Genomic DNA, 27,342 nt, shown 5'->3' on the forward strand with positions numbered 1-27,342 from the left:
TTTGCGAATCAAATTATTTATTTCACATAGTTTATGCAAATTAAAATACAAAACTCGTTTCTCTACACGTTTTTTAAATAAATTTACCAGAAAAAGTAAACAATCGGTTTGCACTACCGTGAAAATCTCAGGAATACCGAAGTTGGGTATCTTTGCGAAACAGCAGGCGCATTCGGAGGCGCAGAAGATTTTACAGCCCAACTGTTCTACAACTGTTATAAACAAGGCGCGAATTTCGCGGTACCGCGACGATCTCGGTTCGTTTATTTCCAGCCTAAGATCGTGCACGCATTTTGCGAGCCCTAATGCATGGAGCGATTACCGCTACCGTATTAGGGCTCATCGGGACTTGACCTCGCCCGGATATGCGAATAACACCGATAATGAGTCAAACGATATTTTTAATCATTTAAAAATTCCTGTTTTTTTCAAAAACTTTTGAAAGTTATTTTTACGATATTTATAGCCTACAACGAAGTTGATTAAGAATTTTTTGCTATTCAGATATACCATACGATAAATGTGAAATGGGTATGTGTTTCTTTTACCCCCTGTTTACACATGCCAATCGCCAGTAGCGAGCCCATCGAACTCCTGTTAAAATTATATGGAGCTGAGGGTACGATGGGTGCGATGGATAGGTTTTCCATCACTTGCGGGTTTCCAGTAGCTCAGTTTCGAGAGGTTCGATAGGGCTAATGTAAACACACGGTTACAGCCAAAAGACTATTGATACAAGCATGCATACTGTAAACGGCAAATTAAAACTTTTCTCTGCTGCATCGTTACTTTGCATGCAGCGTTGAATTCTCTCACCAAAGCCACTGTCATGAGATATTGTCAATTATTTTCTCAGCCGCAATTGCGTACAGAACCGGCAGATCGGCGATGGAGGCTACAAACTGACGTCACACAGCCCAGCCGCCAACAGCCAACATTCGCTCGCCGGGGATCCACCGCTCAAGGTCAACCCCTAAACTCGGCTACCATAAACGCACTGCCGCCGTTTGACATTTGCGCTGCCGTTCGCACCAGAGAGAGAGTGCTGGTGTGTGTCGCTCGGAACAAAAATAGTGTCGTATTGGGAATCGGGAAAAAAAGTTATCCCCGCAGTAGCAGCAGCAGCAGCAAAGCAGAAAAAAGGCAAGAAAAAGAAAGCTTACGCATCCGTGGTAGCGCGTAAGCAAAGCGAAAGGCTCTTCTCGTCGTACGACACGCTGCGTTTGTGGGGTGTTTGGTGGGGTGGGTGAAATTTGTGCGTGTTCGATCGCGAACCTTCCGGACGATATCCCTCCCCTGTGGGAAGAGGGGGAACACGGGGAAGTAAGGAACGGTTGGCAAGGATTGTTGTCGATTGTGTGTGGTGCTTTCCGTCGCAGCCAGGTGAGCAAAGGCATTGCCTGGGTTTTTAAGGGGGGGGGGGGGGGAGGGGGTTGTTTGGGTTAGCGCGAGTGACATTTCCGGAATTGCGGACGTTCGAAACTATAGGCAGGAGTAGAAGCTTCCGGTCTATTCTAATGCACTCTCTGTCACACACACACACACACACACACACACACACACACACACACACACACACACACACACACACACACACACACACACACACACACACACACACACACACACACACACACACATCCAAATCTGCCCGCTTTCCCTAACGTCGTTTCGCTCGCTTATCGTGCGTTTACGTGTGTGTATGTGTGTGTTTATGACAGCTGCAGCGCATTCGTTTGCATTTTGCAATCATCTTTACCAAATTTCCCTTTTCTCCGTTGCAGTATCTAAGAGAGAGAGAGAGAGAGAGAAACGAAGGCGAGAAAGTGTGTCCTGCCCGATCAACAACAGCAACGCCAAGCGCTCGGAAGACGACAGCGGGACAGCGTCCTCTTTTCTCCTCGCCTGTCGTCTACACCACTACCATCCATTCTCCACCTTCAGCAATCCTCCTCGATCAGCGTTACGCCATCAACAACCGGACGCATCAACTGCACACCAGCAGCAGCGATCAACCGCCAACCGTGCAACCCAGCCGCGTATCAGCTGCCCAGAGCGGCAATCGGCGACCCGCGCGATAAACTCTGGTCGGCCACACACTGCTGCTGAGCTGCTGGGCCGGCGGAGGGGTGGTAGGCGCAACCGTGTCGGGCAAACGCACCAGACGCCGCAAGCGAGCGGACGCGACGGAGGAGCCGCGGTGCGGGGACCGGCGCACGGCTAGCACGAGCTCGGACGGGGAGCAACCGCAGGGTGCGGGTGCAGGGCTGGGGATCGGTGTGGAGGAAGCTGCCGGCAGCAGCAGCTCGGTGCCGGACGAGCAAGCCAAGGGTGAGGAAACAACAACAGCATCAGCAGCAGCGACGACGGCGGCGACGACAACGATCCTAGCGGAAGGGGAAGGTGCCGATTCCGCCCTCGTGCCCGGCACAACCGCGCTCGACACCGAGGAGCGAGTGACGCCGGAGGAGAAGGAGGAAGCGGAACCGAGGGGGCAGCGTGACCCGGCCGACGGTGACGGGAGTGGCCACGGTAACAGCGGCTCGGCCAAGCAGAAGCGCACCGGCGCCGACAGCAGCAGCACGTGCGGGTCAGACGGAGGAGGCGGGCGGGCGGCGGCGGCGGCGGGTGGTGGTGGCATCGCTGGTGGAGTAGCCGAGCGGCCGGACCGACTCGGACCGGACGGCGACAATCAGCCCGAACCGCACCGGCAGCAAGACCAAGCGGAGGAGGAGGACGGTGGAGACGCAGAGGAGGGAAGCGAGCAACAGGAAGCGGCACGAGGGCAGCAGCAGCCGGGCCGGGACGCCAGCGCGAGCAGCATGCCTGTGCGGGTGGATATAGTGCCGCCGCCGCCGAACAACTCCAAACAGCTCGGCGTCACCAAATCGCTCCTGTACAATGGTTCTAAGTTTCGCGGCTCCCAGAAATCGAAGGGCAACGCGTACGAGGTTGAAGTGGTGCTGCAGGTAAGCAGAGCGAGCAGGTCGCACCAAAGGGTACTGCGACGAACGGAGTGGACCAATCCGATTCCGATGCCGTGTTCGGAATCAATTCCGGAGTCGATTCCGGAGCTGATTCCGGTGTTGACTCCGGAGCCGATTTTGGATTCGGCTTCGAAATCAATTTCGCAATCGGAATCGGCGCCGGAATCGGATTTCCCCAGGGAATGGCAATTTACCCCGACAACGGAATCAGGATTGATTTCAGAAATGGAATTAGCTCCGGAATGAGAATCAGTTCTTGAATTGAAATATGAAGCTTCAGAAGCGAAATCAGTCCGGGAATCTCCATGAGAATGGATCGTTTACAAGTATTTTGATTGTTTGCGGCTATTAATACGATCATTGGACCCAAACGCCTATTCTTATGGAAATGCCGAAATCGACTCCGTTTCGAAGCCGATTCTGATTTCGGAACCAATTGCGATTATAGTGCCGATTTCGATCCCGGAACCGATTCCGGAGCCGATTCCGGAACCAATTCCGGAGCCGATTCCGGAACCAATTCCGGAGCCGATTCCGATTCCGGAACCCAAACCTGAGCCGATGTCGAAACCAATTCCAAAACCGACTTCGGAACCAATTCCAAAGCCGATTCCAGAGCCAATTCAGGAACCAATTTTGGAGCCGATTCCGAAGCCGATTCCGGAGCTAATTCCAGAACCAATTTCGGAACAAATTTCTGAGTCTATTCCGGAACCAATTTCGGAGCCGTTTCCGAAACCAATTTTGGAACCAATTCCGAATCCGGGGGCGATTTCGGAGCTAATTCTGGAAATTGAGTTCAGACCTATTCTCCGGAATCGATTCCAAAAAACTTAGCGGCTAGCCGAAATTGATTCCGACAAAATACTTCAGTTTTTCCTAAAAACTTTATATTTTTCATCACTAGAACGAAGGCTAATTTCGAACCCCTTTTCTTTCTTTCTTTCTTTTTTACCCATTACTAGCACGTTGACGAAGCAAACTCTTATCTGTGCGGATATCTCAAAATCACCGGGCTGACGTTCGAGTTTCCCACCCTGACGACCTTCTTCGATGGTGAAATTATCTCGAAAAAGTATCCCTTCCTGACGCGCAAATGGGACGCGGACGAGGATGTAGATAGAAAGCATTTTGTAAGTGTTTGTCTGTGTGTGTGTGTGTGCGTGCGCGCAACAGGTAACGGACGGTTGGCATTTGATGTTTTTTCTTTGCATTTGCAGGGAAAATTTGCTGCCTTCAGCGAGTACCAGAAGACGTTCAACTCGGACGACTTCGACTACGATGCGCTAGCGAAGAGTGACTACGTGTTTATGCGCTGGAAGGAACACTTTCTGGTAGGTGTTGCGCTGGTGCTGGTGCACAGGCGGGAAGGCACGGGTTTTCGGCTAACGTTTCATTCTGTTCATCCCCAACCAGGTACCTGATCACAAGATAAAGAACATCAACGGTGCGTCGTTCGCCGGGTTCTACTACATCTGCTTCCAGAAATCGCAAGCCGTTATGGAGGGTTACTACTATCACCGCTCCTCCGAATGGTAGGCAACTCTGTTGCGGTTTGTGTGTCCTATCTCCCCCTTTCACTGACTCGCCTAGTTTTTTTCTCGCCAACTATCCCGCCCACAGGTACCAGTCGCTAACGCTGCAGCACGTGGCCGAATCCTGTATTCAAATTTACGAGTTTAGATAATTTCCCGTCGTCCCCCTGCAGCCAAACGGGAGGATGAGAGTGCTGGTGTGGTGATGGTGGTGGTGGTCGACAATGCAATTGCCGGTGGGTGCGGGTGGGGTAAAGGTAAACCCCACTAGCTGGGGGTTTTCTTACCAGTAAGTGACGCTAACCACACACACACACGCACACACACACGTGTACACGTTGCTAGATTTTGAATAGTTTTTCTTTCTTTTTCTTCTTACGTTTTAAGCCACAGTATGGCAATTGCGACGGAATGCGTCCAAAACTTAGCTACTAGCATCAAAAACACGCAACAAATTACCGACAACGAAATGCCGGACGTCGTGCCGGCCGGAAGAATTAGCCTATTAGCGTAACAGAACATGGGGGGAGGGGAATGGGATAATGGAGGAAAAACGGAGAAAACGTGAGAAAACGGATGGTTCAAGTAAAATTAGCACAACGAACAAAACCAGCAAACACATTTTTGACCACACACACGAAAACAAAAAAAAAACAAAAAAAAAAGAAATCTTATCGTAACGCAAGATAACAAAACGTAACGAAGGCGGCAAAATGAAAGAAAAGGATAGGATTGTTGTTTTTTTTTTCAATTATATAATAGTTTAAAATTTAAATCCGCTCATTGCTAACTTTATGTACGTTAGTTATGTATAACAAATACCTTTTTTTTTTAAAGTAGAAACTATTATTAAATTATCGCTCGTGGGCATACCGATAAGTGTGGTTGCCTGTTCTGTGTGAGTGAGTGTGTGTGTGTAGAAATTTCATTTCTACATTTTTTTTTTCCTTACAAAATGATAAACAGACACAAGCTTACATATTTCAGCAGGCAATATTTTGCAGGGAACCAGTTTATACTCACTCACACACACACACACACACACACACACACACACACACACACACACACACACACATTACAGGATTTTCCAGGAGTTCTCGTAGCTGTGGGACACTTTATAAACACTTTCTTGCGTGAAATGAACTTAATGTAATGGGAATTGGACTCTCTAGCATCCTTGTTGAACAAATCCAACTGGAATTTCTAGGAATAGAGTCAAATTTCCAACATGAAACTTCATTCACTTCCACTGGGGAAGAGTGTAGGAAGTGTCCCATAACTATGAGAACCCGTGGAAAACCCTGTATAGAAAGGAATAAGGAGTTTTCGATTTTACGGGTTGCGCTAATATTACATTATACCGTTGCCCGTCAAGGGTTGTAATTGTACATTAATTGCCTGCTGCTCTTTGGATACATTTTTGCTACATTTTGTTGAAAAAGTTTCTCGCCGACCTTCTTCAGAGTGGTCAGAGCTATCGTTCACAAGGCAATAAGGTGTGTGCTTGTGTGTGTGTGTGTATGTGTGACAGCGTGCGGGAGTCAATGTACAGATAAGACAGTTTAAGAAGACATTAAACCATATAACAAACGCCCGAAAGCTGTGCCCGGGCGAGGAGAAAGCTCCGATACATGCAATAGCTACTAGTTGTAATGTAGTGTCCTAATCTGCCTCCTGCACAAAAATCATGCAGTGAAACCCGAACATAGCAACATAGCAGCAAACAAACAAACAAGAAAAAGACAAATGAAAAAAGATGAATTCAAATGTAATTAAACGCAGTAATAACCACGTGTTTTCCCCCCATTTTACCATGTTAATGTTAATAGAAAGCTCCCCCCCCCAAAACAACAGCAACAAAAACCCAACCGGCACACACTTCAGAACAAAAGTAAAGGAGCATGGGGCATAGTTGACTCAAGCCAAGGCACACGTAACGCGTATTGAGCCAATAAAGCAAAGTAAATAGTATAACTCTTAAAAAAAGACTGTAAAGGAAGAAAAACACGTGCTGTGGTGTGGCGTAGAGTGTCGCAATCGCTCTCTTTCTATCTCTCTCTCTCTCTCTCTCTGAGTGTATGTGTCCTGGGGTGGACCAGAGGCGGACACACTAGCAGGTTGTAGAAAGTAAGCGATAACAAACAAATAATAAAACAAAAAGCAAATAAAACTGACGCACCCAGGCTAGCGTAATGTACATTGCAGCGGGGTCAGCTGCTGCGCAAAAGTGTGCGCACTTAACAATCGCGGCCTCCCCCCTTGACTTAACGAACGGGTCGAAGCCCGCTCACAATCGTCTGGCCGCAAAAGGTCAAGCAATCGCCTGTACCCCCAGCGCAATCAGGTAGGGCGGCAAAACGGGCAAACGCCATGCGAGACGCGAGATAAGACGCGCACAAACCAACCATTTGCAGATATTTAGAAGAGCAATATTGAGGCGGCGATAGTGTAGGAATTTGGCTGTTGGCACGTGTACATCCTTTCGTTTTTAGGGCCGTTGTTTTCCAACCAACCATCCCAGGTAACTGCGACGCAAAATGGTGATGCCCCCGCATACAGTTGGACGCACAGCAGCAATTCCGTTCGTGTCGCTTTCGGAGCGGCTCTTCACGATGAGTCCTCCCCAACCCCCCCCCCCCCCCCCCCCCCAAAACAAGGCGAGATAAAGACTTGATTGTTGTATGTGGACATGGGCACCAACCAAAGAAAAAACAACAACAAAACTAAGATGAATTATCTTACATAATCGCAAGTGTAGCAGTTACCGTGCTGGAGATTGTGTGTATGCTGTGTGTGTGTGTGCTTTTTTCGTTCTATTCGTTCTCTATAAATAGACCCGGGGCGGGGTGAACAACCTCTTTGTAACAGAACAGTGTATTTTACGTTAACTAACAGCTAGGCTCCTCTCGTTAATGGCGCTTTACTATATTTTTGCTGTTATGCTGTGTGCCTCCCATCTCCCAATCAAGCAAAGAATGTGAAGTATGCTTAATTAAAAAAAAAAAAAAAAACATTACTGAAATGTGTATTCTCATCATCTGGTACTAAAAAAAACAAAACAAAAAAAAACAAATGGCCAATGAGATTTGGTTTGAGGGATGAAACACGATGTTGTGGACTGTTTTGAGACGGAAGAGATACTGTAAAGAAATATATACATATTGATATAAACAGAAGCAGTAAGCGAACTTTGGAGTGGTCGTGTTTTTTTTTAAATAAAAATTCTGCAAGCCGTATAGCAATATAGCTGTACAGAAAGTACGATTCACGCCCAAAGTTTTTCGGAAGGGGTTAGGGTACTGGTGGTCTTTGAGGTGTAGTACTCCATGTACACCAAGTACTCTAGAACTTAGTAGTTTGTGGAGCTCATTGTAGGGACAATCCATTTCTAGCAATGTGTCTCGAGAATGTTTGTGATACTTCGGTGCAAATACTATTGTTCCTATCAATCCCTGACAAGGAATTGTCAGAAATTGCTTTGGCCCGCTGTCGTCTAGAGGTCCTGGACCGGTCAGAGTTCACATCTCTTGTTGATCCTTCGGGTGTTGCAATGTCTCAAAGTCCTCTGGGACTCAGAATTTGTTGAAATGTTATAGTGTTGGGATATATTCTCGAGACGCATTGTTTGAAAGGAAGCATCCCTAGTTCGTCTATAGTTGCTCCGATGATTCTGAGCTGAACTTCTAGGCAATTTTTGAAGTATAGGAAAGTTCGTTTAGAGCTCATCCGATACTTGCCACGCGTGTCGAGAATGCATTGCAGATGTTGATGTCTTTGGTTCGTCCAAAATCCCTAGGAGCAATCAGGATGTGGGAATGTCTCAAAATCCTTTAGAGCTCATACATTTGTGGAAGTTTCCTCTCGAACCATGGGTCTCGGGAATATATCCCAAGTTTGTCTAGCCCTCCTCAGATACTTCTTAGAAAAGAGTGTTTAGGAATATGGACGACGCCCTGAACAATCTCGAGAATACATTGTGGATCTGGATGTCTGAAGTTCACCAGGGTCTTGGTTCCTAGTGATCCTAAACGTGCGTCAATATCTCTAAATCTTCGAAATTGCTGGAGTACATATCAAAGAAAAATTCTAACAAAAAAAAAAAAAAGAAATGGTAATTTGTTATACCTTGTAGTAAGCACCATTCCTCCTATAAACACTGCATCCCGATGCTAGTCGCTGATGATGTCCATATCGCAAACTAAAACCGTTCCTATATCCCATGCCTATTCCTTACGAACTAGGAAATCGTACAGCAAGCGAATCAGAAAGGGCTCCTCAAGGTAGTAACGACAGCTGCAATCATATATTTAATTGGAACAGCTCCTTTACAGGCAGCGTAAATATATTTATCGCACCATTTCACCACTACTCTCTCCCATCCTCTAGCCGACTTACTCTATTGCATTGATTACAACTATCATTCCTCCCTCCTTAGCAGACGAAGGCAATTGGATTGGATTTGCTCGCTTTAAATCTCTCCCTCTCGTTCTCTAAAAACTTTAAATGACAGCAAAGTGTGGCCCCTCCCCACGCCCGCCAGTAGTGTACGAGGGGACGCGAAGGAGGGCTTTATAATGTAATTCTTATTTTTAAAACAAATAAGTGTCTCCCCCCCCCCTCTAGCATCGTGCGCAGCGCTCCACCAGCGGAAAGCAAGTGCCGCGGGCTCCGGCGTTGATCGGGGCTGCTTGCGCTTGATCGGTGGCAGATCTGCCTGGATCCGTTCAGATTGACTTGATGAGTGTTGACGTATCGCGCTGGCCGCGGCTGATCGGGCTCGGCTGAAGGATGCCACCGGTCGCTAGTGGATGGGTTACGCGGACCGGCGCGTTTGCCACTTCCGGCGCTGCTGCGCTCGATTCCTTCTGCTGCTGCTCCAGGTAGGTGAGACACTCGCGGATGGCGTACAGGAACTCGTCCGCATTCTCCGCGGTAAACACCATCGGCGGCTTCAGCTTGACCACGTTGTCGTCCGGCCCGTCGCTGCTCACCAGTATCCGGTGGACGGTTTTCATCCGCTCGACCACCGCCTTGGCGGCGCGGGTCGCCGGCAGCCGGCGCTGCCGGTCCGCCACCAGCTCAATGCCCACGAACAGGCCGGTGCCGCGCACATCGCCCACCAGCTGATACTCGTAGGCCAGGGCCCGCGACTGCTCCAGCAGGTAGCGGCCGACGCGCAGCGCGTTCTCCTGCAGCCGCTCCTCGTCGATCACGCGCATGACCGCGTTCGCAATCGCGCACGACACCGGATTGCCACCGTACTGGAAAGGATTGCGGAAAACGAAATGCATCAGACAAAAGAAACGGAAAAGTCATTCCTTCTCCAACAAAGCAAAAAAAAAAAAAGTGAAACATACCGTGTTGAAGTAGCAGACGCCGGTGGCGGCAAAGCTTTCCGCAATCTCGGGCGTAGTGACGACCGCCCCGACCGGATGCCCGTTGCCCATCGGTTTCGCCACCGTCACTATGTCCGGCACGATGCCGTGCGGCTCGAACGCCCAGTAGTGCGTGCCGATCCGCCCGAAGCCGACCTGCACCTCGTCCGCGATCGTTACGCCGCCGGCCTTGCGTACCGCGCTGTGAAAGAACGCAACCCGGCCCCATCAATCAAGCTGTCCGCGCACGTGGATAACTGGCACGTGGCCGTGCGTACTTACTCGTACACCTTCTGGAAGTAGCCGGCCGGCGGTATGATCTGCCCGCCGCAGCTCTGCAAGCTCTCCGCGATGAAGGCGGCCACACCGGCCGGGCTGCGGTCCAGCAGCCGCTGCACCTCGTCCGCGTACAGCTGGCCCAGGTCGGTACCGTCCGGATAGTCACAGTCGCGGTACTTGCCCCGGTACACGTCCGGGCACGGTGCCTACAACGCGGGTATGAGGGGGAAATAGTGCAGTGAGGTTGTGTGTTTTGCAAACAAAAAAAAAAAAAAAACCCCCGGCGGCCCATTTACTGACCACGTGCACAAAGTCGGGCTTCGGGTCGCCGCCCGGTTGGTTGAATTTGTACGGCGAGATGTCCATCACGGCCGAGACGTGACCGTGGTAGGCACTGGAAGAACAACGGGGGACCATATTGTTAGAATTGTATTGTAGTTTAAATGTAATTTGAAGGTTGTGATAGGAAAATTCCTTTTATTTTGGGGAACCAAAACGGAAAGAAACGAAACTAGATCCTTGGAGTTGATAATGCTGGTTTATTATTGGGTTTTTCATAAAAAAAGTAAACTATTCACTTCAAGCATTTAACCCATAACCACAGTGTTTATAGAATATCTTGAGATTTAACTAATTGTAGCATTTTGCAGCAAAATCGCTTAACATAAAATATCTTTTTTTACACTCAACAGGCTTCGATATTTTTGTGATAAAAGTGTGTGAGAAAGTCTCAACCATCCAGTAGTAGTTAGCTTCCGTCGCTTCTGCTGAAGAACTATTGCCCAGATGACTTATGCTATTTGAACCCAAAACAACTCCTTACGGAGGTTGTTAACGAACCAAACAAATGCAAAACTAAAACAAAAGGGTTGATAGCGCCACCTGACTGTGGAGTCAGTCCGATATGTCATTTGGTGGAACTGTTTATAAGGAAGGGACAAAAAGCTTTCAAATTTGTTGTTGTTATTGGGATTTAATTGATTAAAGAATCAATCATCTGTGCTGCTTGCGAAAAAAATATTTTACATTATTTGTTTGTTTCCCAAGTTCGAACGATCCATCGAAGGAACGGAATGACTCTACCGGGATCGGTAGGACATTCCCATCACTAATGGGAAGGTGAAAAACTAGTGATGGGTAAAGTTCGTTAAAATCTACAGTTGACCCCGATGTGAAGCCGATAATTTCGGAACCGACTCTGGAGGATTATCAGCATTGTCCGGAGTTGTCCGGAGTCGGTCAGAATCGGGCTTCAAAACAAAGGTCTGAATACGAAGTACAAGAGCAAAGTGAAAACCAAAAACACACAACGAAATGAAAGGCCTGATAACAAGCTCATCATACCGGACAGTTCCAGTTGACTCCGATCGACTTCGATGCCTCCGATCCACTCCGGACGACTCAGACTCTGGGTGACTACGGACGACTCTGGACGATTCCGGATGACTCCGGACGACACTGACCCGGACGACTCCCGAGTCAGCATCGGACTAACAATAGTCGGAGTTGGATCGGAGTCGTGAGTGCTCTCCAGAGAGCACATCATCAGTTAAAACGCTAAATCATAAAATTGTAACGCAAATTGAAGGCTCTAAATGGAATATTTTGCACACTCGTTTGTTATAAAAATATGATATGTTGTAGGAGTTCCAATGTATCTGTCCAGGACGGTGTTGATGAAATGTGTGTGCTCTCTTTCTTCTTCTTCTCTTCTTCTTTTATTTGGCGTAACGTCCTACGCGGACATGCCCGGCCTATACAGGCTCTCGAGACTTAATTAATTACCCAGACACAGCCGAATATAGTCAAATCCTTGCTACGGGGAGACGGTCCATGTTAGCTTAGAACCCATGACGGGCATGTTATTAAGTCGTACGAGTTGACAACTGTACCACGGCACCACGTGTGTGTTACATCGCAAAATCGTTACAAGAGTTACCGATTGGAAATGAACAGTACAGCTAATCAGCATTTTTGGGAATTAAAAAATGTCTGAGACCTGCTTTCAATTCTTGGGTCCTTATCCATCACTAAGTTTTTTTTCTCTTCTTTTCTAAGGCAGCTGCGGACTCCCTGGGCGTTGGATACTTACTGGTCGAGCGTGATCACCTCGTGCCGGCCGGTGTGCTGGCGGGCGAGCCGCAGCGCCAGATCGTTCGCCTCCGAGCCGGAGTTGACGAAGTAGCAGACGGACAGGTTGCCGGGCATCTTTGCCGCGAGCGTTTGGGCGCACTGGACGAGCTCGTCGTGCAGGAAGCGGTTGTTGGTCGACAGGGTGGCCAGCTGGCGCGTCCCGGCCTCCACCACCTTCGGATGGCAGTGTCCAACTGTGGGGCGGGAAAGGGAGGGAGGGAGGGAGAAAAAAAAATGAGAAAGGGGTAGCTCGATCACTGTCCATTTTTGTGCTGTTGTTAGTTGCTTTTAGTCGTGTTTCACAAATTCCCAGGCATTGGAATTGCGTCGGACCACTTCAAAGCTGCCGTTGGTAGATTTTGAGCCATTTTGAAAGAGCGACAGAGAGAGAGAGAGAGAGAGGGAGCGTGTGTCCACGTGAAGGTCCCTTTTTTATTGTTGGACGATGTTGAAGAGCGGGTTCTTTCCGTGTTGCACCACAAATAGCCGCCGCTGGTCGCGATAACCCACTGGGGTGCCGCCCGGTCTGACCGATAAGCATTCGCTCCCCTCCTTCCCTTCTGGTTTGACGTCAAATGAGTCGAGAGAGAGATGGCCTCGTTGCGCTGTTTACTGATTCGTGATCCGTGCGGCTCGATAAGAGTGCCCCACCATTCGGTCATCCCTTTCGGGTGGGGGGTTTGCTCACGCGATTAGCAGCCACTAAGCAGCACGTGAACAACCCGTGCGTGGTTTGAGCAAGCATCATTCCTTTTTTTTCTCCTCTTCTAGGACGGTTTTAGGGACCACCGTCACCCTGCCACTCACCGTGCGCGACGTTGTTGATGCAGTCGAGGTACCGTGCACCCTGCTCGTCGTACATGTACTGGCCCTGGCCGCGCACTATCTTCAGCGGATCGGAGCGATAGAACAGCTGGCAGGATTTGCTGTGCGGAGAGAAAGAGAGAGAGGGAGAGAGAGGTATAGATTAGTAGGTGAGCGGTTGTGGATGCGGCGCACGTGATCTCCCAGCGGCTGTATGTCCTCGTACTACACAGCAGCTGCCTGGCTGCCGGCCAACCGCCAAACGCAATGATGATGCATCTTTTTGCTGTGTGTGTGTGTGTGTGTGTTGCTATTATCATCGGGATTAATGCTGCATATTTACACGTAACATCTCCTCCTTCTCCCCTCCTGTCATGCCGTTGGCGCGTGCCAGTTTCGTGCAAGCGCTTGCAAGCGTTGTCAAGTGTGCAAAAACAAGCTAATCTAGTGCACTTGCTGGATGCCGTTGATGCCATCTGCATCATTCATCGGATCATCCTTAACAAGCTCAACAAACGCAAACGGGTGAAAAAATCGCACAAACAACTCGCCATTCGCACGCTTGTTGTTATTGTTGTTGTTGTGCGGACGACCCCAAAACAAACAATTCAATTAAAGTGGAATAAACGGAGGGATGTAAAGGCGTCCCGCGTAGTGTGAGGTAGTTTGCGCCGCTGCGGGTCGTCGCCATCCACCATTGTTGGTATTCTACAATCCTGTTTTGTTTTGTTTTCTATTGCTTTTGTTGTTGTTTATTTAAGAACTGGCAGCCTGTTGAGGAATAAAAATAATTTCACAAGGCTTTCGAATACGCGAGCGAGAGCGCGCGCGCGCGCTCGCTCATTCTCTCGCCCTAAAACCGTCCGCTTGGCCCTGGCTTTGACCGTGAATTTTCGCGGTGTGCGGGGCGGTTTGTTTTGCCCGCGCTTGTTGGCAGAACTGCTCCCCGAATACGTTTGCAGGGGGAGAAGCAAGCGAAACGGAAACATTCGTGAATCGGGGGTGTCACATGCATTTGTGTTTGAAAGAGCGAGAGAGGTGTGACATTGGACATCACTTTCCCCTGCCTGATGCTGAGCCGTCTTCTTCCGCACGGGAGGCACGTGGCACCAAAGGATCGATTTGTATTGTTGGTTTTTTTGGTTTTTTTTTTTTTTTGGCAGACGACACCGCCTGACCTTACCAAGCCGGGTTGGGGCACCCAGTTAGACAACCAGAAAGACGGCGCGCGAAAGTCGGCGCTGCAAATCAGTCTACCGTCAGCCTGGGAGTGGACTTACGAGAACGGAAAAACAAATCGTTCTTTTCTCTGTCTCTCTCTCTATCTCTCTCTCCCGCTTATTTCTTCTCCCTCATGAAATTCAAACTGTTATTACAATTTGACTATCTCCACCGATACGAGTTATTACTGGTTACTGGCGACTCGCCACTTTGAAGCGTCTTTCTAGGCGCAGTCATATATTTATCAATTATTTCTTTATTTCATTGCCATTTGGACAATTTAATTCTTTATCTTCAACAACACGAGCCGTACTTTTAGACCGATTACTTCAATGTCACCACTATTGATAGTGCTGTTACATTTTGGAAGTTGAAATTCTTCTGTCATTACAATTCATAACGTTCGCATTCTTCACTCTACTGCAATAACGGGTTTCATTACCTGTTTTTTCCGGTTTGAACAAATTAAACGGTTGTTAACATGTAGAAAGCATCTTTTAAAAGTTTTGATCTTTCCTTGCATTAACGTGAAAATGGACCTTTGTTTACTTGGACAGTTATCATAAATTCCTCTCGCTACAGAATCTACATACGGCAATCCGGATTCATCGTTTGAGCCATTATACCGATCTCCATCCAACCGATTGAATTGAAATTCCATCTACCAAGTGTAATAGGTAGAGGTATACCAATATTACAGGTATAGTCTGAGAATAGAATAAAAAGCGGACAACTTGCTAAAGTTGCCAACTTGCACGACTGCACTCAGGACCGTCTTCCCATGCGCAGGACCGGCTATCCGGAGTACTTCAACAAATCGCCAATGGACAAGCTCATTAGTGGCTTAAGAAGGTCCCTTGGCCGAATAAAGTTGTTGTTGGCCGTATTAGAAGTTTGGTGAGTTATCTACTGAATTAAGGTCTGATTATTGGTACAATTGTCAAGTGTGTGACATGTCCGGCAAAGGTTCTTAAAGCTTCTGAAGCGAAACTTTCCTGCTATGCGAAAACCGGGCAAGCTCTGGAAGCACCCTACGCAATGTTGGTTTCAATAAAAAGCAGAGTTTGACGTACAATAGGAACATAGTACATACATGCTATTCGTACGCTCTAGATGAGGTCCAGGTAAATCGCGTCTCGGTGATAAAGGACTTAGGTGTTTGGCACGACAATGCCCTCACCTTCAGATACCACTACGACTCTATAGTCAGCAGGGCGTGGTAAACGCTGGGTATGATCAAGCGTATAGCCTGCGAATTCTCCAATCCACTCTCTCTGGAGGCTCTTTTCTGCTCGCTGGTGCGTCCTGTGCCCGGTAGCACGTGTGCACATTGACCGTTATCGAGCGGGTGCAGAGAGCATTCACCAGATTTGCTGCTCGCAGATTACTTGGTGGGCCTTATGCATCCATGCCCGGTTATGAGTCTAGGTGTCGGTTACTGGGTCTGGGACTCCCTCGGATTTCCACATTCGCCCTGCCTTATCAATTCCGAGACGCCGTTCTGCATGTGGTCGAAACGATCCGTTCCTGCGTGCATTGTCTTCGTTTAACTCCTCATGCAACCTTTTTGATCTCAACATATCCCTGTCAGTTTTCCGCCTCCGTTTAAGATCCTCTATAAATTCCTCTTCTCATTAGTGACCATGTGACTTTCAGTGTTTTCTTAGTTCAGGTAATTAGGATTAGGATAGACTGATTAATATAGGATAGTTTAGGATAGCAGAGTTAGTAAGGAATATATGTATGCTAGTCTGTACGGCAGACGTAGTAATAAATACATACTTGAATTGAATTGAATTGCATGTGTGAGTGCTAAGCGCAATACTAAAAACGAGCCAAACAAGCTGCCAGAAACCATCAATTTGATGATGGGATACTTTAAAGCTGAAAACGAGCTGCCAGCAGCCTGCAAGTGAATATTCATTGCGCGAAAACAAAATCGAGTGAAATGGAACCTGGGTTCAACGTGGTCAACGGGCAACAATAGGAATTGAGAGCAAAGCCAGACAGGTAGAACCTCGCAGCAGCTGCTGGTGATGGCTGTGTCTGCTGCTCTCGGTGCGTAGAACACCCAAAAGCGACACTTTTGTTGCTGGCTGGGGAGAGTGCAGGTACGAGGTCATGGGGTCATTTAGGACATATTCCCTCTCTTTTGAAACAAAAAAAAAACACTTACCCGATGTGTTTGTTTCGCAGTTTGATTGTGTCCGCTTTGGGCATCGTTTCGCACGCGTCCACCATGTTGAGGCTGTCTCGCTTGTCACCTGGTGTGGTTCCCGAGGAGGTCCCTTTGGAGCCCTTTCTGGTGCTTTTTTTCTGCTCGTACACACACTCACACAATAACACACGTGCACAGGGAAAAATGGCGCCAAAAAAAGGGGGAACTTTTCCTTTTTTTTTTCAACCCCTGTTGCTTTGTTGAGCGACGTAACGCACAAAAACCAAACACACAACACGCACACCAGCGACCGCGTGCGAGCTCGCGTCTGCCACTCGGGTGGAGGGTGTGAGCCGGGGTGACAGCCAAAGGCGCGTCTCTGCGCGACGTGCGGCGGATGATAACGTCAAACTGAGGAGTCGCAGCCACCGGGCAGCACTATTTGTACTCGCCAAAACGGCGAACGGCCCCGGGCAGCCTCTCTCGCTCGCTCTCGCGCTCCGCTATTTTGCTCTCGGCCTAGACCGCGCGCGGTAACGAGACCGATCTCGCACGGGGTACTTCGGCGAGGCGCGACCTCGGACCCGCGCTCGTGTGTACCAAGCAACCGGACCGCCCGCCCGTCCTACCGCTCCGGCGCGCTCGCTGTGAGGTGTGCTTTATCTCGTGTCGGCTCTCTCTCTCTCTCTCTCTGTCACTCGCTCACTTAAGCGTGTGGAGCTTGTTTAGGGCATAAGGGATGGAGCGTTGGGGCTCCCGTTCGCGAACCAAAAAAGAAAACAAGGAATTCATCCCTTCAATCCCCATCCCTCCGCTCTCCCTGAGCCACTGCTTAATGGCCGGTTTTGTGTTCCTTGCAGGCCTTGCCTTGGTGGGACTGGACTGGATCCACCGCGCACCCATCACCTCGATCCGCGCCTCCCATTCCCGATTGGTCGTCACGGAAACGGCGCGCAGGACTTGCAGTGCCCCACCCTATTGTCAACGTTGCCCCCCCCCCCTCTCTCTCTCTCCCTCTCTTCGAGCTCCAATCCTTCCCCAGACACAAGAATGATTGACAGGCGGCTCCGAGAGGGGCTCGGGGCTTAAAACAGCGAAACAGCACACACACACACACACACACACACACACACACACACACACACACACAAACACAAAAAAAGCCATAGATACCGAACCCACTTTTGAGGAAGCGAAGGGGGGGGGGCAGGAAAAGGTTACCCGCCGCTCCCTTATCAACGCTTGCTACACTTGTTGTTTGACCAGCCCCGATGCCAGCCCCAAGATTCCAAACGGTGGCGGCCAATGTGCAGCGGAAATGATGAGCCCCCCTCTCACATCTCACTCTCTCTCTCTCTCTCTCTCTCTCTCTCTTTCGCTTCACAAAAGTCGGTTTAAAAGAACAAGTTTTCTGATAAGTTCTCAAACGATGGTGGCCGAGACACCCGGCAACTGGGCGCTCTCTGGCTGTCCCTCCACCTGTGGCTGACGGCTGCCATTGATGCGGGACAAAAGCGACCAACAAAAGAAAGAAAGAAAGAAAAAAAAAATGACACAAAAACGGCTCAGGTCTCAATAGGTCAAATGTTGCGTCAGGACAACAGCGCTGGGGAGCGGCACTCCGCGATGTGACTGTGATTAGGCCGGTCCCGCTCACTGGCCACCGCATCGTGGGATTAAGTCATCGGAGGCAAAGCGCAATGTTTAATGAGACGTTAAAAATAGGCCCCCCCCCCCCCCCACTTCTGGTTGATAGTGCGGTTCGGGAACGTCAGCAAACACAATCTGTGTCCTGACCCTTGGGGTCCCTCCCCCCGGGCGACTGGCACGTACCGGGTGGTGGCGTCTGGAGGCTTGTTTCATTTTGCGCGTTGCTATCTGAGCAGAGTGGCAGCGTCTCCGTGAAATACTACTCCGTCATCTTCAAATTCACTCGCCTCCCAACACGTCTGCAACAAGCGCGAGAAGAAGTGTCGTCGAACCGCAGCAGGGCCCGCAAATGTCGCTAATCTGCACAGCCAGAGAAAGAGAGAGAGAGAGAGAGAACGAGAGCAAATACACAATTGTGTTCAATCAACATTCATAAATCGTGAGATAAATAGGGCAACCAGCTCTAGGCGTGCGCCTACCCCACACATATGTGGGGCTATCATTTCTCCCCCTGGGTAGCGGGGATTAAACACAGCTGCGCTTTGAAGAGGAGATAGAAGAGGAGGAAAAGACAGGGGTGGGGGGGGGGGGGTGTACAAACACAGGGAGAGCACAAGGCGAACCAGGCAAATATTTTTGCTCGACACCCACAACAACACCATAATAATACCACACACGCCTTCACACACTGCCCAGATGACAGTGCACAATTTGCAACGGACAAATACTAATATCTATCTGAGAGACTCCCCCCCCCCCTCCCCTCCTCGCGAAGCAACTTCACAAAGTGCTGCGCTCCTATCTGTCCCTCTGTCTAAATAATACACTGGGAGGAGATTTGCGAAAACCTCAGACGCCTTTGTTGTTTCTTCGCACAACGTGTTGTTGTTGTTGTTTTTGTTATGGTAGACGGAATGCATCTTTTTCTCCTTTTTTATAGTCCTCTCTATACTAAAGCTCACCACCACCACACCTTCCTGTTTATAAATTGCCTAACGTTGGGGTAGAGAGACGACAAAATTCGAAATTAGTACCCCCCCCCCCCCTTCTAACTACTACTTTGCTCCTTTCTCCAATAGCACTACGACGCTAATAATAATAATAATTAATAAGCAGACGCGCGCGCCGGCGCGTAGAGAGATATGATTTTATTTTTATCAGATTCGATCGCACGCCTTGTTGTGCGATGGACGCGACCGCTCGCCACGGCACTGTTCGATCGTTCCCTCCTGCCGACGCTTGGAAGGCAGTTTTGTTCCTAGCAAAGCGTGTTTGGTTTCGTCGCACGTTACTAGTGATGGGAAAAAATGAAGTTTTTGTCGGGATCGATTCCGGCTAGCTCCGCAGTTTTCTGGAATCGATTCCGGATAGTAGGTCCGGAATGAGTTTCCGGAGTCGATTTCGGAATTGGCTCCAGAGTCGGCATTGAGTCCGGAATTGGTTCCGGAATCGTTACCAGAATGAGACTCGGCTCCAGAATCGTAATCGGCTCCGGAATCGAAATCGGTTCCGGAATCGATACCGGCTCTCGAATCGGGATTGGCTCCTACATTAGAATCGGCTTCCAAACGGAGTCAGTTTCGGCATCGCCATAAAAATAGGCCTTTGGGTCCAGTCGTACTACGTATTGATAATCGCAAAAAAATCAAAATTTACTTGTAAAAGATCCATTCTCATGACGATTTCCCTGACTCCGAAACTGACTGATTTCGCTTCTAAAACTTTTTTTTTCAATTCAATAACTAATTCACATTCCGGAGCTAATTCAAATTCTGCAGTCAATTATGATACCGTTATCGGGGCAAATTGCGATTCCCAGGTCATAACCGATTCAGGAGCCGATTTTGCTCGCGGAATCGATTCCGGAGGCGGCTCGCGAATCGGTCAACTCTGGAATCGGCTCCGGACTCAACTCCGAAATCGGCTCCGGAATTGATTCCGAACACGGGTAGGTCCGATTCCGAGCTCCCACCACTACACGTTACTCTCTCACCGCTGCGCGAGCCGCTTGGAACCTGGAACAAACCCCTATTGGAAGCCACGGCCAAGCTACCGGTTCCATTATCTTCACCTTTAACATACGTAAAGAGTGGTGTGCTGCCATTGTTCCGGCCATCGTACAGGATGACTGCTTTGACTGCTGTCCCCTCAAAAAAAAAAAAAAAGATGATAACAAAAACAAGAACCACAGCCAGTGTGTGGGAAAGGAAGCTTCCCAAAAGTTCCATAAAGCGCAACGACACTTTACACGGGGATGGCGAGATGGTGCCACAACACAACACAAGGTGTCCAAGAGTTCTAGTTGAAGTCCGATGCGCGCGCGTCCCCTGTGTCTTCCCAAGACCTTACACCACTACTCTCTTGCGCATGGAGGATTTGCGGCTAATTTCTCACACACACACACACACACACACCCAACAGCAGGAATCCCCAAAAACGAATATCCCGGGCCATGTGTAATAGTATATCAGTTTTATTTTTATCATTATTTTCCTATTTCGTTTATTCTTTATTTGCCTTTCATTTGACGCCTTGTTTGTTTTTTTTTTTTTGCTTCACATAAGACACATTTCAAATCCACTTTCAACTTGGGGGGAGAGGAGTGGTGAATGATGATACCAACACATTTTATATATGTATATGCCATATCATATCCATAATAGATGCTTCCGCGCTGCATATTCGCACCCCCGCACAGAAGCGTGAGGGATTAATAGATAAAACAGAGGGGAGGAGGAGATAAGAGCGAGAGAGCGAGATAGGGAGAGAGGTAGTAAAATGAATAGGGTAGAACACGATTGCGATTTGGAACCGGAACCGCGAAACGGTTCAACACGATGTTTACGAGCGCGCACAAAAAAACTTTGGAACGAACCTTCATTTTCTCACCAATTTATTCGCTCCCTTAGCTTAGGCTACATAGTTCATGTATTGCTATGAGAGTGAGGTGTGGGTAGAGAGGGGGGGGGGGGGGGGTAGGAGGGATTGGGGGGGAATGATTACTACAGGGGAAAGGAGTGTGTAATTATATCGATACTATATACTTCTCTTACAAACTATGTCTAAAGAGGGTCTTGTGCGCATTTTCAAAATACGTCTCTCTCTGTGTGTGTGTGTGTGTGTCTCCTGAGCTTCTTTTTACGCGCGCCGTCACCTGCGGAAATGCGTGGCAATAGAGAGACAACGAGCTTTAATCTGCTTCAGCATTTTCTATTGCTTTTGTGAACAATTATTAAGTGAAAGGAGTGCTGCAACGTGGAGTGGAGCAACGTAATGTACATAGAATATGCCCGCACACACACACAGGGTTCAAAATGCGGGGGAGGAAAACGGACCGAGACACAGCGTAAGGATTGCTTTGTTTTTTTTTTTTTTGCTTTTCTTTCATTCTAATTGCGGTTTGCGAACTCATTCATTATCACCTTTAGCCGGCAGACGGTTGGCAGACGATCTGCCGGCATCTGTGCTGTTTTGCATGCTGTGTGTGTTGTTGTTTAGTTTTTGTTTTGTTTTCTGTAGTTCTTCTTCTGTATTTTTGTTGCTTTTCTTTTCTCTTTCACGGGTTTTCCATGGTTTTAAAAGACACTTTTTAATTCTTAATGTTTTCATTTCGCACTTTCTACTTCTCTCTCTCCCTCTCTTCTTTCTATGTCTCCTTTTCTCTCTGCCTCTCACGCTCTAACTACTTTTTTTCCTTCTTTCCTCCCTCTTTCTTACTTGTTCTACCAATTTCTTAAACGCTAATTCTATTACTCGGCTTTACTTTTCACATTCCTTCTCGTTCTTTTCCCTTCCTCTCCTGCTCCTCTTGGCTCAACATCATCAACCCCCGCCTGCTACACCATCCCCAACCGAACCCAACTGAAGTATGACAATTCGGCGGGGACGTGTGGGTGAGGGGTATGATGATGTGATGCGACTCCAGCTTCTCTCCCCCTCCCCCCCCCCCTCCCCCTCGAGTTTCCAGCGGGTTCAACGAGTTGGACACAACGTGGGAACGTGGCGCTTTGATGTTGTATATATATCTATGTATGTTAAAGTGCGTTATTTTTAAATTGTATATCTTAATTCCCCTTTTCCCTCCCTCGCCCCCGCTCTTTTACTTGTTTCTATAATAATTTCGATTCCTTTTTTTTATGTAGTACAATCGGCGCGCTGGCCTTTTCTACTGTTAATACCCCCCCATCACTCGCTCTCTCTCTCTCTCTTACACGAAAAGGACTCCCGTTCCCATTCTTACTAGAAAATAGTATTCTAATCTGTAACGATGTCCCGCGTACGGTCATGTATTTATGTATGAGGATGTGTGTATGTGTGTGTGTGTGTGTTTGTTTTTGTGACTTTTCAACGGTTGAAAGGCGCCGCCCACCCTTTTGCTGTACTGCATATTACCGTTTACCGGACAGATGTCTGTTTTCTGTTTCCAACATGTGTGCGTATGACTGTGTGTATGTTTTCTTTTCCCGTCTACCTACATCCCCTTCCCCCGACCAGCCCTCTAATAGCTTATGTCTTTATGTGTGTATGCGTGTGTGTGTGTGTGCTAATGACTTTAATCAAAATGAGATCTATACAATGTTCGAGTACTCCTACTCCTCTCCTTTACTCCCTTCCTCCTCTTGACATACTCCTCTTACCACAACTTTTACTTTTCACTTCATTAGTGCACACACACGCACACACACACATACACACACACACACACACACACACACACACACACACACAGACGCTGTAATATTAAAGTGTTCGCGCTTTCAAATACTTTTAAAATTCGTTCTCCAAGGAGTAGGGTGAACGGCCGACGAGAAGGAAGGCTGGAATCAAGCGCATAACCGCGCAGTTTTACACTTTTTGAATAATTCTCTCTCTCTCTCTCTCTCTCTCTCTCTCTCTCTTGCTTTCTTCTCATAACCGTACACAAAGGTTATCTGTTTTTATGATGTTTAAGATTTAGTTAACTGCAACGTGTAAATTATTTGCAATTTCCTCTTCTGTCTGTTTTAATTGCCCCACAACGGCTGTACTTAATATTTCATCTTCTTGTAGTATATGTGTGTGTGTGTGTGTGTGTGTGTGTGTGTGTGTGTGTGTGTGTGTGTGTGTGTTTGCAAACGCTTGCAATATGAATTTTCATTAACTGCACTACACGCACTCCCTCGACGGTAGACGCTCTCTTACATGTTATTGCGACTAATAAGGGGTTGTTATTCTTATTCTTCACTATTAAAAATGTGTTTTCTCTTTCCTCTTTTTTTATATATATAATTTATGTATATATTTATAGAACGTTGCTTACTATTTCCTCTTAGTATATGCAGTTTCTTCACCATTGCCTTGTTCTCTCTCTCTCTCTCTCTCTCTCTCTCTCTCTCTCTCTCTCTCTCTCACACACACACCCACACACACACACACACACACTCTCTCACTCTTTCTCGCTCCCGTTTTCGTTTCGCATTGTGTGTGTAAGGATTAATAGGTCTTTTCGTTTCTCTGTGCTTATCTTTTGTGTCTTTTCGCTTTAATGGGTTCTCTTCTAGATTCTCAGTTGGCGGTCCCGTGGTACAGTCGTCAACTCGTACAGCTCAATAACATGCCCGTCATGGGTTCAAACCCTAGAATGGGGACCGTCTCCTCCCCGTAGCAAAGATTGACTTAATCTCCGGCTGTGTTGGTATAGGCCGGGCATGTCCGCACAGGACCGTTTACGCTAAATAGAAGAAGAAGGTTCTCTTCTAAGGAATAATATTCATTTACCTCATTTCTACCCACACACATACATGCGTGTTTTGTTGCGTTTATTTTCTTTCGCTACCGATCGCGCGGGATTATTGGGCTGAAGGAGGTAAGGTTTGAAATGAAACGAATCAAATTCAACTACAGTCCAGCTCGTGATGGACAATTCGTTGCGCAAAAAAGAGAGAGAGAGAGAGAGCTAGATCGAGATAGTATTGCGCATACAATCTTTGCACTTATCTAAAGGGATTCGATACAGACACAAACACACATGCACCGACATGTATGCATTATCGATATTGCCGTAATTGTGTGTTCTTCTTCTTACACTTACACGCTCGCTAACGCAACACAAGAAAGAACACAGAAAAAAAACGCTGTAGCTGAATAATCAGTCCGAACTCTCACGGGGAGGAGGAGAGGCTGCATGAAACGGGTGTTCGATTGGGCACTTAATTCGTAGAGAAAGTATCTTCTTCCTGCAGCTTCCTGCATCGACAGTGTTTGCTTACTAACGAGAGAGGAGTGTGTATGTGTAAAGGGAACACACGAACACGACGAAACAAAAGAATAGATAGATACGTATAAAAAGAAAAGCTATAGTACATTTTTATACACAGACGGTAAACACGGACGATGCAATTACCAAGTGACAAAGGCAAATGTAATGTATGCTTTGTTGTTCGTAAAAAAAATAACAAAGTACGCCAAAATACAAAAAAAAACTAAAAAAAAATATAGAACTTCTGTGGCACATTTGATTCTTCTATATCGTTTTTCTTCCTCTTCTTCTTCTCCAATTCGATTGATTCGAAGCTGAGTTTTCGCAGCAGTGCGTGTTCCTCCTTCGCTACTACCTCCTGAATGCTGACATTCATCTCACACCACGTCGCCATCGCCGTACAGGGCACGATGCCAAAATAAATCCTAGCCCACGTGCGCGCGCGCACGCGTGTGTGTGTGTATGTTGTGCCGCATAGAAAGAAAAGGAAAAGCACGTCAACACAAAACCTAAGCTTTACAGTAACGGGGGGTGGTTGTTGTGCGGGACGACGGCGGCGACTTTGCCGAATCATTTGCCGGCCGGTGGCCGTGCGCCGATCGCCGCCGGGACGGAGGCGGCTGCAGCGGCGGCCGCCCCATACCCGGCCGCCATGGCGGCGGCGGCGGCCGCGATCGGGTTCGGGTGCTGGGCCGCCGCCTCCTGCAGCTGCACACAGTTCACCGTCATGTTGGAGAAGTCGACCACGATCGGCGTCGAGATGACGTGATGGTTCACGTTCAGGTTGATGCTCTGCTGCGGCGGATGGGCTGCCGCAGCGGCGGCGGCGACGGCACCGGGCGCATTAACCGCCACCGTGGCGGCTGTCAGTGGTGGCGGCGGCTGTTGCGGTTGCTGCTGGTGCTGCTGCTGCTGTGTTACGGACTGAACCGATGGGGCGGCCGCATTGTGGTGGGTTTGATGGTGATGGTGATGATATTGCTGCTGCTGTTGTTGCTGTTGTTGTTGCTGCTGCTGCTGCTGTTGCTGCAGCAGATGATGATGATGGTGCTGATGCTGATGCTGGTGCTGATGCTGATGCGAGTGCGAATGCTGATGCTGGTGGTGATGCTGCTGCAGCTGATGGAACTGGAACATTTGCTGATGCTGCTGCGGATTGTGGGGCGCGAGCGGATGGGGCGGCGGCCCCGTCGGCGGCTTGTGCAGATGATGCTGATGGTGCAGATGGTGGTGATGCGGCAGATGCTGCTGCTGCTGCTGCTGCTGCTGCGGTGGTGGCTGTACCGGTGGTGGTTGCTGCTGTGCAACCACTCCCGGTTGCGTCTGAGGCGCTGCTGTTGCTGTCGGGTGATGATGCATCGCAGACAGCATCGGGGGGAGTGGTTGCTGTTGGCGCGAATGCAAATACTGCTGCTGCTGTTGCTGCTGCTGCTGCTGCTGCTGTCGGTGCTGTTGCAGCTGGTATGGAGCTCCTGCCGCCGCACTGGTCGGTAAGGAAACGACCGAATGCTGCTGCTGCTGCTGTGCATGCGAATACAGATGAGCGTGATGGTGTGCGTGATGGGCAGGAGCAGCTGGTGCCAGCCCAGCAGCGGGCAGGGTGGCCGCCGTCGACAGTTGACTGAGCGCCTGAGAAGCGACCGTAACCGCACTGGACGTTTGCTGATAGTGTTGCTGCTGCTGTTGCTGCTGCTGCTGTGCGAGCATTGCGACTGTGACTGCTGCTGCAGCAACGGCCGATTGCTGTTGCTGGCTGTGTCCCACCACGCTGTGATGGTACAAATGCTGCTGCTTCGGTTGTGTTTGCTTTGGCTGCGGCTTTTGTTGTTGCTGCTGCTGCTGCTGCTTGGGCTGATGCTGTTTTTGTTTGCTGCATTGCTGCGGTGGTTGCTTTTGCTGTGCTGCCGGCTGTGCCTGTTTCGATCGCTCCACTGCGCACGGTTTGTGCGCATCGGAAGCCTGCTGCTGATGTGGTGGCTTCGTTTGTCGCTGATGCGCTGCAGAGCTGTACGGCGTTGCATCACCGCCAGCCGGGTTCGTTTTGCAACTGCCACCGGCAACATTTGCCACCATCACGTTGCCGACGTGCGTGTCGTTTGTGCTGGCACCATCAATTTTGTGTCCAACCGGCAGGGCGATACGATGCGTGCTCGTAGGTGCAGTGCCCGTGGCGCCCGGTTTGCGGGAGGAGCTCGTGAACGCGTCGGACAACGGTCGCGAAGTGGTCGCAGCAGCGGACGCTAACGACGGCGGCACGTGCTGCTTTGTGTGGCGCAGTTGCTGCTGCTTTGCGGATTGCGTCGGCATCGCAACGGTGGCGGAAGTTGTCACGGGCGCTTTCGACCCCAACAGCGTGCTGGTGCCAGTGGGTTCCGTTGCGCTAGGTGCAACCGCTACCGAGCGATGCGACGGGCCCGTACCAACGCTTGCGCCTGCCTTGATCGACGGTGGCACCAACATCGGTTCCGAGACGGACGACGGCAGTACCAGCTGCTGCTTCTCGTCCAGCAGCACGGCGGCAGGTGACGGCGATACGAGGTGTGGATTGGCAGTGCCGCCGACCAGCGAGCAGGACGACGAGGTCGATGCCGGCGGCGACGAGGAGGTGGCAATCGAGACGGCACTGTTCAGCGGGGACACGTCGGCAGCGTAACCGTTGCAGCTGCTGCTACCGTTCGGAGCAGCCGTCACGCTGCCACCGATTGCTACAGCAGCAGCAGTAGCAGTGGTGCCGATTTTGCCGGTGCCGTGGCCGCCGGCGTAGCTGTTGGGGGGCTCGTTACTGTTGCTGATACTGTTGCTGTTGCTGTTGGATGGCGCTGCCGATGCGGCCGCCGCTGCCGCCGCTGCCAGCATCATGTTCAGCTCCGATCCAATCGAATCGAGTCGATGTCATTTAGAGTTGAGTGCGGCATTGATCTGCGTCCACAGTTCCTTCTTGCACGATTTCGAGCTGGAA

At 49.1% G+C, this 27,342-nt stretch overlaps 4 protein-coding genes across 4 annotated transcripts in view; 1 reads left to right on the forward strand and 3 right to left on the reverse strand.

Moving 5' to 3' along the window:
• Positions 1-2,081: 2,081 nt before the first annotated feature.
• On the forward strand, positions 2,082-6,367 carry LOC1271948 (uncharacterized; the record flags this gene model as incomplete). Its single annotated transcript, XM_061658189.1, has 5 exons — positions 2,082-2,969; positions 3,953-4,120; positions 4,208-4,321; positions 4,404-4,522; positions 4,581-6,367. Coding segments are annotated over 5 exons (1,383 nt in total), but the record flags the coding sequence as incomplete, so codon positions are not given.
• A 2,464-nt stretch (positions 6,368-8,831) lies between these two features.
• Positions 8,832-18,120, reverse strand: LOC1271947 (alanine--glyoxylate aminotransferase 2-like). Its single transcript, XM_310808.6, has 7 exons — positions 16,514-18,120; positions 13,120-13,238; positions 12,272-12,506; positions 10,480-10,573; positions 10,183-10,385; positions 9,883-10,102; positions 8,832-9,786 (listed from the first exon to the last, which is right to left on the reverse strand). The coding sequence occupies exons 1-7, from the start codon at positions 16,576-16,578 to the stop codon at positions 9,250-9,252; spliced, it is 1,473 nt and encodes a 490-aa protein (XP_310808.6). The 5' UTR covers positions 16,579-18,120; the 3' UTR covers positions 8,832-9,249.
• A 2,480-nt stretch (positions 18,121-20,600) lies between these two features.
• The window catches only part of LOC1271946 (zinc finger SWIM domain-containing protein 8 homolog), a 31,813-nt gene continuing 25,071 nt past the window's right edge, over positions 20,601-27,342 (reverse strand). Inside the window, exon 6 of the mRNA XM_061658153.1 lies at positions 20,601-27,336. Within this exon, the coding sequence (XP_061514137.1) occupies positions 27,276-27,336 (61 nt within the window). The 3' untranslated portion in view covers positions 20,601-27,275. The remainder of the gene's footprint in view (positions 27,337-27,342) is intronic.
• LOC133391106 (uncharacterized) lies at positions 24,954-27,242 on the reverse strand. Its single transcript, XM_061641757.1, has 2 exons — positions 26,411-27,242; positions 24,954-25,246 (listed from the first exon to the last, which is right to left on the reverse strand). Exons 1-2 carry the CDS (start codon positions 27,240-27,242, stop codon positions 24,954-24,956), a joined length of 1,125 nt encoding a protein of 374 aa, XP_061497741.1.

This window comes from Anopheles gambiae, chromosome X (genome assembly GCF_943734735.2).
Source record: "Anopheles gambiae chromosome X, idAnoGambNW_F1_1, whole genome shotgun sequence".
Classification (NCBI taxonomy): domain Eukaryota; kingdom Metazoa; phylum Arthropoda; class Insecta; order Diptera; family Culicidae; genus Anopheles; species Anopheles gambiae.

What these genes read in the sequence shown, in the direction of transcription:
- LOC133391106 (XM_061641757.1), bottom strand. Translation starts at nt 27,242, where the DNA reads ATGATGCTGGCAGCGGCGGCAGCGGCGGCCGCATCGGCAGCGCCATCC. An exon ending in TTGCAAAACGAACCCGGCTG is followed by an intron (nt 25,247 to 26,410) that starts GCGGTGATGCAA and finishes CACCACTGACAG; the next exon opens with CCGCCACGGTGGCGGTTAAT.
- LOC1271947 (XM_310808.6), bottom strand. Translation starts at nt 16,578, where the DNA reads ATGGTGGACGCGTGCGAAACGATGCCCAAAGCGGACACAATCAAACTG. An exon ending in CATCAACAACGTCGCGCACG is followed by an intron (nt 12,507 to 13,119) that starts GTGAGTGGCAGG and finishes CCCGCCCCACAG; the next exon opens with TTGGACACTGCCATCCGAAG. An exon ending in AGCCCGACTTTGTGCACGTG is followed by an intron (nt 10,386 to 10,479) that starts GTCAGTAAATGG and finishes CCCGCGTTGTAG; the next exon opens with GCACCGTGCCCGGACGTGTA.